General features: G+C 39.0%; 1 protein-coding gene across 2 annotated transcripts in view; it reads right to left on the bottom strand.

The window, feature by feature from the left end:
- Positions 1–15,998, bottom strand: part of PIWIL2 (piwi like RNA-mediated gene silencing 2) — an 85,102-nt gene that overhangs the window by 15,730 nt on the left and 53,374 nt on the right. For both annotated transcript variants that reach the window (XM_061199400.1, XM_061199401.1), the window contains exons 16-19: positions 14,264–14,365; positions 13,608–13,724; positions 12,585–12,673; positions 11,589–11,694 (exon numbers count right to left, since the gene is read on the bottom strand). In XM_061199400.1, the coding sequence (XP_061055383.1) occupies positions 11,589–11,694; positions 12,585–12,673; positions 13,608–13,724; positions 14,264–14,365 (414 nt within the window). The remainder of the gene's footprint in view (positions 1–11,588; positions 11,695–12,584; positions 12,674–13,607; positions 13,725–14,263; positions 14,366–15,998) is intronic.

Raw genomic sequence — 15,998 nt, 5'->3', positions numbered from 1 at the left:
TCCCCTTCTGGGAATCAAATTATGCTTATACTGCTATGGCTGATGGTGTCCCACAGATCTCTGAGCCTCTGTTAATTTTCCTTATTTTTTTCATTCTTTTCTTCACACTGAATAATCTCAACTGACCTATCTTCAAATTTGCTAGTTATTTCTTCTGCTTAATCCAATCTGATGTTAGGCCCCTCTACTGAAATTTTCATTTATTACATTTTAGAAGTCCAGAATTTCTATATGATTCTTTAAATTTAAAAAAAATTTATTTATTCAGACATAATCCACACACCATATAATTCATCAATTTAAAGTGTAAAATTCAATGTTTTTTAGTATATCCACAGATATGTACAACCATCACCACAATCGATTTTAGAACATTTTCATCACCTCAACAAGAAGCCCCACACTCTTAAACTACCACCACTCTACCCACCTCCTATTCTCTCCCCAACTTAGCCCTAAGCAACCACTGACCTACTTTCTGTTTCTGTAAACTTCCCTGTTCTGAACATTTCTTATGAATGGAATCATATAAAATGTGGTCTTTTATGACTGGCTTCTTTCACTTAGCATAACATTTTCAAGGTCCAAGTATTGCTTGCTATTTGTTTCACCTGCTCTACATTCTTTTCCTTTCTTCCTTAAAAAAATTTTCGTTATTTTCTCTCATCGTGATTGTTACATAACTCTTTTTTTATTCTTTTAGTGGCTACCCTAGAAATTACAACATAGCTCTTTAGTGTATCAAAGTGTAATATAAATTAGTACTTTCACCTTTTCCTCAACAATTCAAGAAACTAAAGGCATTGAAACTTCATTTACTTCTTCCAGATATATGTGCTATTAGTGTCATCAATTTGAAATTTATACATACAAATGAATATATATCCACTCAAAAACATTATATTATTATTTTAGATGGTAGGTATTCATTTAAATTTATCCCCATACTTGGCACTTTTATTCCTGTATTTATTCCTTTAACCATTTCTAAGTGTTTTCTGGGATAATTTTCCTTGTAGGTGAAAAATGCTCTTTTGTATTTTCCTTCAGTGCAAATCTGCCAGTGACAAGCGTTCTCAATTTTTTATTTGCCACAAAATGTCTTTTTTCACCTTATTAGAAGTTACTTTTAGTGGATATTGGATTCTATGTTGGTAGTTTTTTTCAGCATTTTGTAGCTATTATTATCTTGTGGCTTAAACTGTTTCTTTTGACTAGTTCACTATTAGTCAATTTGTTGCTCCTTGAAGGTAACCTCTTTTATTTTCCTTTGACTTGCCTTAATATGTACATATATATTTGTCTTTACTTTCAACAGTTTTATTATAATGTGCCTAAGTGTACTTTTCTTTTTATATCTTGCTTGGGATTTGTTGGATTTCTCATATCTGTGACTTAATGTCTTCTAACACTTTTGGAATATACTTTACCATTGTTTTTCTGCCCTCTGCTCTCTCTAACCTCCTTCTGGACCACTTATGTGTATAATATATTTTAACTCCATAACTCCCATGTCTGTTGCCTTGTTATATTTTCTAACCCTCCGTATCTCAGTGCAGTTTGATTATTTTCTTCTTACCTATCTTTCAATTGTCTCTTAATTTCCTCAATTAAGTCTAAACTACTGTTGCCCACTGTTATGAACAGAGCTGCGTTTCTCCAAAATTTGTGTTGAAGTCCTAACCTGCCATACCCAAAATGTGACTGTATTTGGAAATAGATATTTAGAGAGGTTATTCAGTTTAAATAAGGTCACTGGGGTGGGCCCTAATCAAATATGACTGGTGTCTTTCTAAGAAGAGGAGACTGGGGCACAGACACACATGGAGTAAAGACCATGTGACACAGAGAGAAGACAGCCATCTATAAGACAAGGAGAGAGGCCTCAGGAGAATCCAACCCTGCCAGCACAGCATCTTGATCTTGGACTTCCCATCCCACAGATCTGTGAGGAAATAAATTTTTATTGTTTAAGCCGTTGTTCCGGCAGCCCTAGCAACCTAATACACCCATTCACTAAGTGTTTAATTTTGGTTATCATAATTTTTAGTTTTAGAAATTTCAATTTTTCCCCACAGTTTCCAATTCTTTGCTAAAATTCTTAATGTTGTCTTCCATTTCTCTGAACTTAAGGGTAGCTATTTTAAAATGTGTCTGACTACTCATCTATCTGAATCCTCTGTGTATCTGGATCAATTATCTGTTGACTTTCTTAGTTTTTCAGTCTCTTCATTTTCTCTCTTGTGTTCTTGGTTGTTATTTATTGATTGCTAGATATTGCAGAAAAATCTGATGCCCAGGATAATGTTATCTTCCTTCAGAGGGTTTTTATTTGCTTTTGGCAAGTGGGCAGTAAAACTAGCAGTCAGAGTTCACCTGAATCCATATGCAAGGACTAGTATCATTCAGAATTGATCTACCTATAGCTCTTCTTTACCCCTAGTTTGCAGCTCTTCAGACTCACAGCCCAAATAGTGGGGAGAAGACTCACGACTACCACTGACTTGGGGGCCCTGGCCTCCAGCTTTTGATCCCTAAAGACTTCAAAAGTGCTCCGCAGCTTTTCAATGTTTCAGCTGCCTCTTCCAGAATTAGCATATGTCCCTAAAGAAGAAGAACCCAAATGCAGCTCTCATCATCTCTCTGGGTTTCTGTCATTTTGTATCTTCACCTACTTATTCTTCTTTGCTTCATTAACTTCTCAATTAAATTCAAGTAGCCATACATATATATGTGTATATATATTCATATAATGAATACATGACATATGTATATGTATACTCATGTGTGTATATGTATATATGTATATATATACATGTATATATTCAAAAATATATACACATATGTGCATACATATGTGTGTATAATATACATATATTCCTTTTTAAAAATTGCCAAACATAGCACAGACGTACCTCATTTTATTGTGCTTCACTTTATTGCACTTCGCAGATACTGCATTTTTTTTTACAAATTAAAGTTTTGTGTCACCCTGTGTTGAGCAAGTCTATCACTGCCATTTTTCCAACACATTATTTTTTAATTAAGACATGCACATTTGTTCATTGCACACTTAATAGACTATAGTATAGCATAAACTGAACATTTATATGCCCTGGGAAACTAAAAAATTTGTGACTCACTTTAGTGCAGTACTAGCTTTACTGTGGTAGTCTGGAACTGGACCCCCAATATCTCTGAGGTATGCCTGTATTTACAGTATTGTTAATAGAAATTACATGGCGCCTGGAATGATATTGTTCATATGGAGAAGACTCAAGTTTGTTTCTTCCAGGTGTCTGGAGTATTTGCACTATGAGAAACTTGGAAACACTAGCACACTGGATCATCATATCTGATTCAAAAATTTAAAATAATTCAAAGATGAGCTGTAGTTTGCTTTCAATCACCCTTATTCATAGAATGTAGCCCTTTGGGGCCCTAAAACAAAATGATGGAGGTTTTCTAGTGCAATCTATCCTTAGTGGGTTCTAAACTCTAATCACTGTCCACCTAGAAAAGCACTTGCACTTGACAAAAGCAGACTGTCAAAAGCACTCTTCAAGAAATATTTCTTGAATGAGAAAGTAAGGACCTCCAAAAATCTGTTCAACCATAAAAGCAACAAGCACACTGCACAAATGGTCAAAATCAACTTTTTTAGAACTGTGGAAACTAACCAGAGGCTTAAAACAATCTGAACAGCATTTATTCAATAAAATTGGCTGAATCTTGACCTTTGTGGTGCTTTAACTTGCTCTATTCATATTCCCCTTTCTCTGCAGTAGCTGTGACACCTGCAGCCTCACTACCATGGTAACTGTGAATATAATCTAGCAATCACTGGAGGGTGCAGAACATTCAAGGCATTTGAAGAAATCTTTGTCCTGTCATTAGCTGATCACTAAGCTAAACTAAGGGGAGATTTCAGTGGCTACACACAGTTTAGATTACAAAGATTACAGAATCGGGCCAGGGAAGTCATCAAAGAGCAACAACAACAATCCCTGGGGGTGGAGATTTGATTTGCAGAGTTGCCAACATTATATTAAAAATGTCTAGGGACTTCCCTGGTGGTCCAGTGGTTAAGAATCCTCCTTCCAATGCAGGGGACGCAGGTTGGATCCCTGGTCGAGGAACTAAGATCCCACATGCCACAGGGCAACTGAGCCCACGTGTTCTGGAGCCCATGCGCCACAACTAGAGAGAAGGCTGCGTGCCACAATGAACGATCCTGATGCCACAATGAAACGTCCTGCATGCTGCAACGAAGATCCCGCATGCCACAACTAAGACCTGAGGCAGCCAAATAAATAAATAAATATTTTTAAAAAGAAAGAAATGTAGCTTTAAAAAAAACTTTTTTAAATTAAAAATAAATATGTCTAGCTTTCAATAAAAAATTATGAAACACGCCAAGAAATAGTAAACTACAGCCCATTCACATGAAAAAAAAGTAGTTAATAGAAACTGCACGGGGAGAAGCCCAGACATTGGTTATATTAGACAAGGACTTTAAACCAACCATTTTAATTTTATTTTATTTATTTTTAAAATTATTTACTTATTTATATTTATTTTTGGCTGCATTGGGTCTTCGTTGCTGTGCGCACGCTTTTCTCTAGTTGCTGCGAGCAGGGGCTACTCTTCATTGCGGTGCACGGGCTTCTCACTGCGGTGGCTTCTCTTGTTGCAGAGCATGGGCTCTAGGTGCACAGGCTTCAGCAGTTGTGGTACGCGGGCTCAGTAGTTGTGGCTCGTGGGCTCTAGAGCGCAGGCTCAGTAGTTGTGGCGCACGGGCTTAGCTGCTCCGCGGCATGTGGGATCTTCCCGGACCAGGGCTCGAACCTGTGTCTCCTGCATTGGCAGGCGGATTCTTAACCACTGCACCACCAGAGAAGCCCCCAACCATTTTTAAATAATGTTCAAAGATCTAAAGAAAACTACATCTAAAGACCTTAAGGAAAATCTCACGAAGTAAAGACTACCAATAAAGATAGAAATTGTAAGAAAGAACCAAACAAAAATTTTGGAATCAGAAAGTATAAGTGAAATGAAAAATTCACCAGAGGGGCTTAAGAGCAGATTTGATCAGGCAGAAGGAATAATCAGCAAACTAAAAGATAAATCAATCAAGATTATCCAGTGTGAGAAACAGAAAGAAAAAAAGGAAGAAAAATGAATGCAGCCTCTGAGACCTGTGAGACGCCATCAGGTATAACAATATACGAATAATTGGAGTCTCAGTAGCAGAGGAGAGAGAAAGGGGCAAAAGAGTGTTTGAAGAAATAGTGGACCAAAAATTCCCAAATTTGATTCAAAAGTTAACTAACACATTCAAGAAGACTAAAACATACCAATTAGTATAAACTCAAACTTGATCTACAACATCAGCCCTTCCCTGGGTCTCCGACCTGCTGGCCTACCCTGCAGATTTTGGACTTGCCAGCCTCCATAAATCACATGAGCCAATTCCTCAAAATACACACACACACACACACACACACACACACACACACACACACACACACACCCCGTATTGATCTGTTTCTCTGGAAACCCTAATATAAAATTAGCACAGGACTTCCCTGGTGGCACAGTGGTTTAAGAATCCACCTGCCAATGCAGGAGACACGGGTTCAAGCCCTGGTCCGGGAAGATACCACATGCCACGGAGCAACTAAGCCCTTGTGCCACAACTACTGAAGCCCACGTGCCTAGAGCCCATGCTCCGCAACAAGAGAAGCCACTGCGATGAGAAGCCCGCCACTGCAACAAAGAGTAGCCCCCGCTCACTGCAACTAGAGAAAGCCCATGCACAGCAACAAAGACCCAACACAGCCAAAAATTAATTAATTAAAATAAAATAAAATAAAATTAGCACAGAGAAAGAGGGACACCATAGTACCAGAAAGGAACAAATTTTTTGTGTACTACTGAAATCAATTTGGTATTAATATGAATGAGACTGTTATAAACTAATATGCAGAAAAAGCATTTGATAAAAATCCAACACACTTTCACTATAAAAACACTCAGCCAATTAGGAACAGAAAGAAACTTCCTTAACATGATAAAGTGAGTCTATGAAACACCCACAGCTAACATCATACTCAATGGTGAAAGACTTAAAGCTATCCCCCTAAGATCAGGAAAAAGACAAGGATGCCTGTTTTTACCACTGCTATTAAATATTGCACTGGAAGTTCCAGTCAGAGCAACTACGCAGGACAAATAGATAAAAGGCATCGAAATTGGAAAAAAAGAAGTATGACTATTTCGATTTGCAGATAACATGATTCTATATATAGAAAAATCCCAAAGAATTGAGGAAAAAAATCTACTAAAGCTAGTTAAGTTCAGAAAAGTTGCAGGGTTAAAGATTAACACACAAAACAATTATGCTTCTATACACCAGCAATGAACAATCCAAAAATGAAATTAGAACTATTCCATACACAGTAGCCTTCAAAAGAATAAAATATCCAGAATAAATTTAACTGAGGTGAAACACTTGAACATGGAAACTACAAAACATTGCTGAAAGAAATTAAAGACGACCTAACTAAATGGAAAGACATCCTGTGTCCACATATTGCAAGAGTGAATATTATTAAGATGACAATACTTGCAAAGTGATCTATAAATTCAATGCAATTCCTATCGCAATTCCAATGGCCCTTTTTACAGAAATGGAAGTGCCTATTCTCAAATTCATATGGAATTCCAAGGGGCTCTGAATAGCCAAAACAATATTGAAAAAAAACCTGGAAGACTCAGACTTCCTAATTTCAAAACTAAAAAGAAGCAATAATCAAAACAGTGTTGTACTGACATAAGGATGACATAAAGACCAATGGAACAGAACTGAGAGTTCAGAAATAAACCCAAACATCCAGGGCTAATTGATCTTTAATAAGGGTGCCAATACCATTCTATAAAGAATATAGTCTCCCCAACAAGTGGTGCTGGGACAAGTGGATAACCACATGCAAAAGAGTAGAGTTGGACCTCTACCTCACTCCACATACAAAATGTAACTCAAAATGGATCAAAGACCTAAATGTAACAGCTAAAGCTCTAAAACTGTTAGAAGAAAACAAAGGCGTAAATCTTCATGACCTCAAATTTGGCAACAGAGTCTTAGATTTGACACCACAAGCACAAGGAACAAAAGGAAAAATAGATAATGGGACTCCATCAAAATTTAAAAGTTTTGTGCATCAAATAACATTATCAAGAAAGTGAAGACACTACAGAATGGGAGAAAATATTTGCAAATCGTACATCAGACAAGAGTTCTGTATCCAGAATATGTAAAAACAAAAACTCTTACACCTCAAAAAGAAAAAGACAAATAGATCAACTGAAAAACAGGGAAAGGACTCAAAAGGACTTCTCCAAAGAAGTTATACAAATGGGCAATAAGCACATGAAAAGATGTACAACATCATTAGTCATTAAGGAAATGCAAGTTAAAGCCATAATGAGATACCACTTCACAAGAGTTACAATTAAAAAAAGGAAAATAAGATGTGTTGGCAAGGATGTGGAGGAGCTGGAACCCTTCTATATTGCTGATAGGAATGTGAAATGGTGCATCCACTGTGGAAAACAGTTTGAGGGTTCCTCAAAAAGTTAAACAAAGAATTACCATATGACCCAGCAATTTCACTCCTAGGTATATACCCAAAAGAACTGAAAATAGGTACTCAAACTGATACATATACAGGCATGTTCACAGCCTGTATTATTCACATTATTCACAATAGTCAAAAGGTGGGAATAGTACAAATGTCCATCAATGATGAATGGATAAACATACAACAGAACATTATTCATCCATAAAAAATAACAAACTAATAATATAGTCTACAATTTAGATGAACCTTATAAACATGATCAATAAAAGAAGGCACACACAAAAGATCATGTATTTTATGATTATCTCTACATAATATACACAAATCCACAGAAAGAAAGCAGATTAGATGTTACCAGGAAGTAGGGGGAAGGGTGAATGGGGAGTAACTACCTCCTTCCAGGATCAGAAAGTAGTTACCAGCAAGCAGATATCTTGGTGTGTCTGCTCGAGCGGTACCTGGGTCCATGAAATGAGTGGACACTGAGGGCTGTAGCAATGAAGAAATGGGCTAAATCTAGACATATTTTTCTCATACCCTCTGAAGTGCAAAATTCCAATAAACTGTTCTGTCTGCCAAGAGAACAGAGAATGCAGATGGCTCTGGGGGCAGATTCCCTGAGGGGAAGGCCCCGCACACAGTGGCAAATTGGACTGACTCTGCAGCTCCAGGAGATTACAAATTGTTCCTGACAGAAACAGACACCTATTCTGGACTGGGTTTTGCATATCTGCTGGTAGATACAAAGTCTCAAAATACTATAAAAGAACTAAAACAGAAGACACTATACCAATCTGGACTGCCAAGTCACATTTCCTCAGACCAAGGAACACACTTTCATCCCCAGAGTAACAGTTTGACAGAAAATTAGAATGAGCAACTGAAACATTTATTGTTTAAAATGAAGGGAATAAAGGTGTGAAGGGCTAGCTTACATGACTTTATGAGTGTGTACTCATACTCAACATGACAGGGGCCAAGGGAATGTCCCCACTAGATAAACTCCTCTCCTTTTCTGGGGGATCTAAAGAACAAGGGGTGGGGAAGGATGCTGCTATGACAATACTTTTTGTTTTCCCCCACATGACGTTAACCCTCTTTTTCACTACCTGATGCAGTGGTTCTCGGACCAGGACTGCAACTTTGGGTGCTAGATTCTAGCTGGGACAAACCACGCATTCATTTGCTAGAGCTGCCATAACAAAGTACCACTAACTGAAGTGTACTGTTCCATCGTGCTGGAGTCTAAAGTTTGAAATCAAAGTGTTGGCAGGGTTATTTCCTTCTGAGGGCCGTGACAGAGAATCTATCGTTCTATGACTCCTGGTGGCCTCATGTGTTCCTTGGCTTGTAGATGGTGCTCTCCCTGTGTCTTCACATTGTCTTTCCTCTCTGTGTGTGTGTCTCTGTGTCCAAATCTCCTCTTTTCATAAGAACACAGCCATACTGGATTAGGGCCCACTCTAATGACCTCATCTTAACTTGATTATCTGCCAAGACACTCTTTCCAAAAAAGGTTACATTCACTGGTACTGGGCTTAGGACTTCAATATCTTTTTAAGGGGGCACAATTCAACCCATAACAATCCCTAAGCAAGAAACTGTAATTAGAGTTCCTAAGGGCCTAACGGGGTGGACTGTGCCTTCGCCCCCTCAGGCAAAATTGAGGTTCACAGGACACGCATCTATATTGCCTAGGAGGTGAGATAGCCCACTCGTTCTGACCTATGTAATCCTACCCTATGTGGATGGCAGTGGACTGAGGGGGAGGCAATTGCTAGACTAGTATTGCTGGCAGCATCCTAGACCAGCACAGTGGCTAAACCTAATGTTCCACTTAAAGGTGGAAAAGTTTGGGTATAAATACAGAGAAGGAAGAATGGTAGTTGAGGATAAAGGAATGAATAAATGGTTGTGCAATGAGGAAAATACAATATTACGTTGGTGCCTTAAAAGACGCTCAGAGCAAGAGGTGACATTGTCTGTTAGCTCAAGTATACCAATGTCTGAAATGGCGAATGAACTGCTGCTTTCAGAACCTGACAATGTTGAATGCAAGCCTGCAAACTTAAGTGGCATGGCTCTGGGAGATATTTTGGTCTTACAATATAATGATGAACTGAACTAATTATTCATGCCTGCGTGGGTCTCTAGTAACGTGCCACTGTTGACTCTTACATTTCAGGTTATGTCTACCACCACCCTGCATCATGATGTAGGGTGACCTTGTTGGTAAGATTCAACTAACCTTGTTGGTAAGATTCAACTATACCATGTAAATAAGTCTTATGATAATACCAATATTGATAAGCAAATACATTGGGAAATTGGGTTAAAGCCTCCTCAGGATGTAATATCAATGGAAAAATTACTGGCCTGAAGAAAGAACAGGACTAGCTAACCACCAGCTAACTTCTATGCTAAAGAGTTTTGCACAAGTTTATTGTAAGGTACAAACAGTGCCTTATAATAGATGAAGGGGGGAAAGAGTAATTAGTACAGAAATATCAGAATATATGTAATGGCCTTATAGAGCATATCAGTTGTTTCTTTAAGTCTACCTCTACCTCATACTGGCTCCTCCAAAAGTCAGGCATATTCACAATGATACTACTACCTGGCTTACAGAATGCAGTGGAAGTGACGCTACATGGCTTTCAAGACTAAGGTATACAAGGCAACACGTTTTCCACCTGGCTCTCTCAATCTCTTGGAATGCTCAAGCTCTGAACCCAGCCACCATGCTGTGAGGAAGCCCAAACTAGCTCATGTGAAAAGACCACATGAAGGGGCCCAAATGGAGAGGAACTGGAGCCCACTGTGCCCTGTCCAACTTCCTGACAGTGAACATCATAAATGCTCACTGCATGTCACTAAGTTTTAGGGTAATTTACTACAGAGCCATCCATAACCAAACAGTGCTCAAGTAATTTACAACCCAGAGGGAGAGATAAATAAGGATACAAACAACTAATAAAAGGCAGGATGTGATAATCACTACACAGAATGTTAACAGAGGGCCTTGGAAGAGGACCATAAAGAAATAAGTCTAGCTAAGGGATGGAGCAGAGGAGGGGAAATGAGAAAGGTTTCACAGAAGTAATCTATGAGCTAGGGCTGAATAGACATACACAACTTTGCAGGCAAACAACAGCAACAACAAGAAGGAAGGTGTGGGTGGGACTTGGTAACAAAGTAGCATATCACATGGACCTCTATAGGGACAAAAATTTAACTTCTGGTTTACACAATCTCTAATACTGAAACAGTACCAAACTATTGGAAGGACACTACAGGAAACATTATTCTAAAAGGAAACAAGGTGGAGTTCTAGAGATTGACTTTAATCATGCGAAATCATTAAATTTCTTGCTGTTTAATCTCTATGCAAAGGGCTAACACTGAACCCTAAGAAATGAAAGCCACTTATCAGTGCTTCCTTTGATGTACTGGCCAAGGCAAAACCCAGTACCTTGCTTGCTCATTGTTCCAGACCCAATATCAGCTTAATGACAGCAATTCTCCATGGTTAGCATTCTTTGGAGTTCTAGGGGTGATTTTCAGGGAGGCACTGGTCTTGAACCTAAATGAAAAGAACCAGCGTCTAATGACAGCCATAAAAAGCTGAGAAAATTAATAAGCTGCTTTAATTACTAAAATTTACCCTGACTTTCCTGATAAGGGCCTGAAGATTATACACACAGGCATTAGGCTGACAACCAGGGAAATAATCATTACTTACCAAATCAAATCAAAGCATTGAGCTCTTTAAGCTGCTCTGTACAAGTAGAAGCCTGAACACAGTCCTTCTGAGCTGCCTGTCAGTCTGTTTAGGAAACTCACCTTCGATTTGGGATCCCTCTCACTAAATCAGACTTCCTCTTAAAGTGATCAGGAAGGCAGTCCTTAAAAACCCTGATACTTTAGAACTGCTGTTCTCCTCACCTCATAGAACTTTTTTAAGGAGCCCACCAGGCACAGCTTCAGGCTATCCACAATCTCCTGATGAGGCATCTGGAATACCACTCGTGAATACCATTTTGTGAGGGTGCTGCGGCAGAGGCAGTTAGAGAGAGAGAGAGAGAGAGAGAGAGAAAGATGAACACACACTCACAAAGGCAGGCCCACAGCTGAATGTCAGCATACACAGGATTCTCCATGCACAAGTACCCAGCAAATGCATTTATGTTACATGTAAAAACACGCATTGATGTAGGGAAAAGATACATGTAAGCCAGCTACAGAATATAAAAACACAGGCATAATTGTGGATATCTGCTACAAAACTGCTTCCAATTGAAAAAATTTAACAACCTAGCTATCCACCAACAGAGGACTAGTTAAATAAATAGTGCTATAGCATATAATAAATTCCATGCAGCAGTTAAAAAGAATTGATGGAGATTTATTTGCATCAATATGGGAAAATGACCAAAATATACAGTTTAAGTACATAAAAGAAGATGAGGAACAGTATACATAGTAATGTGCCACTTGTATGTGTATACCAGCTACCTATATGTTAATATGTGCATAAAAGAGTACCTAAAAGTATATATATACTCCAAATCTTTGGTGGCGGTTAATAAAAGATAGACCATGAGGAATTTTCACTTTCTAAATTTCCGGAGATTTTTGCATGAGCATGCTTTATTTTTACAATCAGAAAAAACAAACAAAACCCCTCATTTCTAGGGGAAAAAACCCACCACCAGCAAGACACAGACCCCATTCTGAAAGAGGTTACACTGTAGCCAGGGAACAAACTTACACATGTGATAAGAGATTGTACAAATTAATATCATAGGAAGATAGAGAAGGAAGAATTTCAGCATACTTTTACTATAATATTAAATATTCAAAAATTTTTTCTGGATTTACAGTAAGATTAGGCATTAAAATAAGGTAACCAAACACAATGGAGCCAGGAGTGGTACTTACAGATTGATGCTTGAGACAAAGCCAACCACAGAGCGCATGCCTCTGCTGGGGTTGTGGTAAACATCCACCCCGATCACCATTAATTGTTTCTGGGTTAGAAAACAAAAACAAACCAAAACATCCAAGCAATACATCACCCCATCTTTAATTGTTATCTGAACCCCAAAGCAACATATGAAAATAAGTTCTGGGAAAGGAAGAGAAAGAGTGCAATCAACTTGATATTTTTTAAACACTGTGAACAAAGTCAGAGATCGTCAAGACCAGGGATTGGCAAACTTTCTGTAAAGGACTAAAAAGTAAATACCTTAGGCTTTGTGAGCCACACCGTCTCTGGAGGAACTATTCAATTCTGCCATTACAGCACACAAGCAGCCACAGGTAGTACATAAAGGAGTGTGGCTACATTCCAATAAAAATGCATTTAAGGACACTGAAAACTGAATTTCATATAATTTTCATGTGTCTGGAGATATTAGTCTTTTTATTTTTTTTAAATGATTACTTTTTTTAAAAATTTATTTTAATTAATTAATTTATTTTTTATTTTTGCCTGTGTTGGGTCTTCGTTTCTGTGCGAGGGCTTTCTCTAGTTGCGGCGAGCAGGGGCCACTCTTCATCGCGGTGCGCGGGCCTCTCACTATCGTGGCCTCTCTTGTTGCGGAGCACAGGCTCCAGACGCGCAGGCTCAGTAACTGTGGCTCACGGGCCCAGTTGCTCCGCGGCATGTGGGATCTTCCCAGACCAGGGCTCGAACCCGTGTCCCCTGCATTGGCAGGCAGATTCTCAACCAGTGCGCCACCAGGGAAGCCCTGGAGATATTAGTCTTATTTTTATTTTTTTCAACCACTTAAAAATGTGAAAACCGTTCTAAGCTTGCAGGCTATACAAAAACAAGCAATGAACCACTCAGACTATAAGCACTGAGAATGAGGAAAATTCTAGGAGGAAAATTACGAAAATAGCTAGGTAGGACTCTCTGGGATGCTGAATTGAATGAAGACGTATCTCAGCATCACTCACCAGAGGAATATCCACTCCCCAGAGCTCACCACCCAATTTACAGTTAATCTGGAGTAAAATTTTCTGGGCCACACTCTGAAGCCTGGTGGGCTGGCCAATGGTTCGGACATTGATGACCTGTAATAGAGGGGAAAGAGGACACTATCAACCTTTCAAACAATGTAAACAATTCTAGAGCAAGTACTACATTTGTTTAAGAAACTCCAGCTGGCAGATAATACACTTTGTACTAACAGTTCTAATTCTAGGGTTTCTAGTCAGGCATGTTGTGTGTGTGTGCACACACATGACACAAATCAAAACCAAAAAACAATGAGCCAACAAAAACTTTCAAAAAGATCTCATGCAGATTAAAAAAAAATTTAACCTCCGTAGGAAAACCCGCTTTCTCCTTTCAAAGGGAAGCCTATACTCTCAGAACCCAGTCATGTGAAACCACCTGGCGACTCACCTATGAACAAGCAAAAGTGCTCATTTGGGAACATGAAAGCAGCATTTACAAAGAACATCTGCTATTAGCCAGGTTACTGTAACAGGAAAGTTTCACCAGATGGGTCTACATATGCTGGCTTCTAATAGTTACTTCAGTCCCTCTTTTCCAAGCCTCAAGGGAGGCTAGAGTTTCCCTCTGTGCCTCCTGCCCAGTTTCCACTCACCTGCGAGGGCACGGGAGTCTGCACACAGCACAGCTTTTTAATGGCCCTGTAGAGGTCGTCACGTGTGCCCATGATGATGCAAACAACCATCTGTATCTTCCCCTTGAGGAGATAAAGTATATATACGTCAGGCTTTGGAACTCTGAGCGGACCTTGATAGGGCTTCAGTCAGGGGCAGTTCAAGAGTCTGCAAAGCCACAGGACCTTTAGGGTAAAGAGGGGACTGAGACAAAGATGGTGGACATGCCAACAGAGAAAAAGGTCCTTGAACCTGAGTGAGCATTTGCTGGGTTCCAGGCTTCTTTGCTTAGCTACATAACATGTTACCGTAAGTTACCTAGAGCTGGTCCTGATTACCTGATTAATTTATTAGGACACTTAAGATCCCTGGAAAAGAACCAGGCTTAAAAATATGCAAGGGTTTCTTATTAGTTGATGCTTTCAATGCACTATAATGTTTTTTGCCACTCTCTTTAGTAAACTAAGCACCTTATTACATTCATGCCATAGAACTTTAACTAGGAAACACAGGATACAATACCAGAAGAAAGGATTCAGAGCCAAATGCAGAGGAAATGAAGCTAGTGCCAAATCCATAAGTAGATCTTCCTAACTTTCTGATTAGGAGAGAGAATGATATTGCCAGCAGAATATCTTATATCGGCATCTTCTACCTCTCACTGCTTAAGAGATCCGATATTAAGAACAGAGGATCCTTCAAAAATCTGAATAAAGATAAGTAGCACACAAGTGAAATAAAGTTGCCAACGCTTTATGACAGAAACAGAAATCAACAGTATACTATTCCAAATCAAGATTAATTTTAAATGAAGACTTCTCAGAGGACACATGTTCCAGCAATCAGATCAAAGAACTTCCGAAGTCACATAGAACATGGGCTGCATGCTGGGAGCCTGTGGGCTGGATCTAGGAAACAGATGTGGTTTTTTAGTCCCTATAATGATTCACAAGTCTTTTTAAAATTAACATTTAAACATAGGTAGGTGTACACATATGCAAATCTAGACTTTTGGCTTCTATTGAAAAATAAACAAACTAAAAATCAATTTGACAATGCTGGGCTGTTATCTGCAGTCATGGGGTTTACTCTCTTTAGTTCCCTAGAGTCCCCTCCTGGCCCACTTCACTCCCATAGACATCTGAGTTTATGACCCTGAAACAAAGAGAATAATAAAACAGAATGCCCTAAAGATGGCAGAGAGATAGCAAGACCAATAGGAGTCAACATTATGAATGAAACTCATACCCATGCTACGTGAAGATTGCTGGCAGTGCACTCTCATAAAGAGAACAGGCCAAGTCATGAGATGGGGGAGCTGAGGTACTCAGCTGGGTTTTTCTTTTGAAAGCAGGGCAGACTTTATCAATGATCAGGCCCGGGGGAGGCCATGGCAGAGTAAGAAGGCATGGGAAGTCAGGAAGAAAATACAAAGAAAGAGAGAACATGAGTGTGCTGCTACAAGATGACACACCCAGAGCGGTGGATGAACAGAGAAAGTCATGACTGACTAGTGTTCTAGTCAATACTAGAATATCAATTCTAGTATTGATCTCACAAGAACTGACTCTTCAATTCAAGGACTAGTTATTTCCAAAAACTTTTGGTCTGCTTTTTTTTTTTTTTTAATAATTAATTAATTAAATTTATTTTTGGCTGCGTTGAGTCTTCGTTGCTGCGCGCGGGCTTCTCATTGCGGTGGCTTCTCTTGTTGCG

Source organism: Eubalaena glacialis, chromosome 9, assembly GCF_028564815.1.
Source record: "Eubalaena glacialis isolate mEubGla1 chromosome 9, mEubGla1.1.hap2.+ XY, whole genome shotgun sequence".
In the NCBI taxonomy this organism is placed as follows: Eukaryota; Metazoa; Chordata; class Mammalia; order Artiodactyla; family Balaenidae; genus Eubalaena; species Eubalaena glacialis.
The sequence above is the reverse complement of the archived record's forward strand: the minus strand, read 5'-3'. Positions and strand labels throughout refer to the sequence as shown.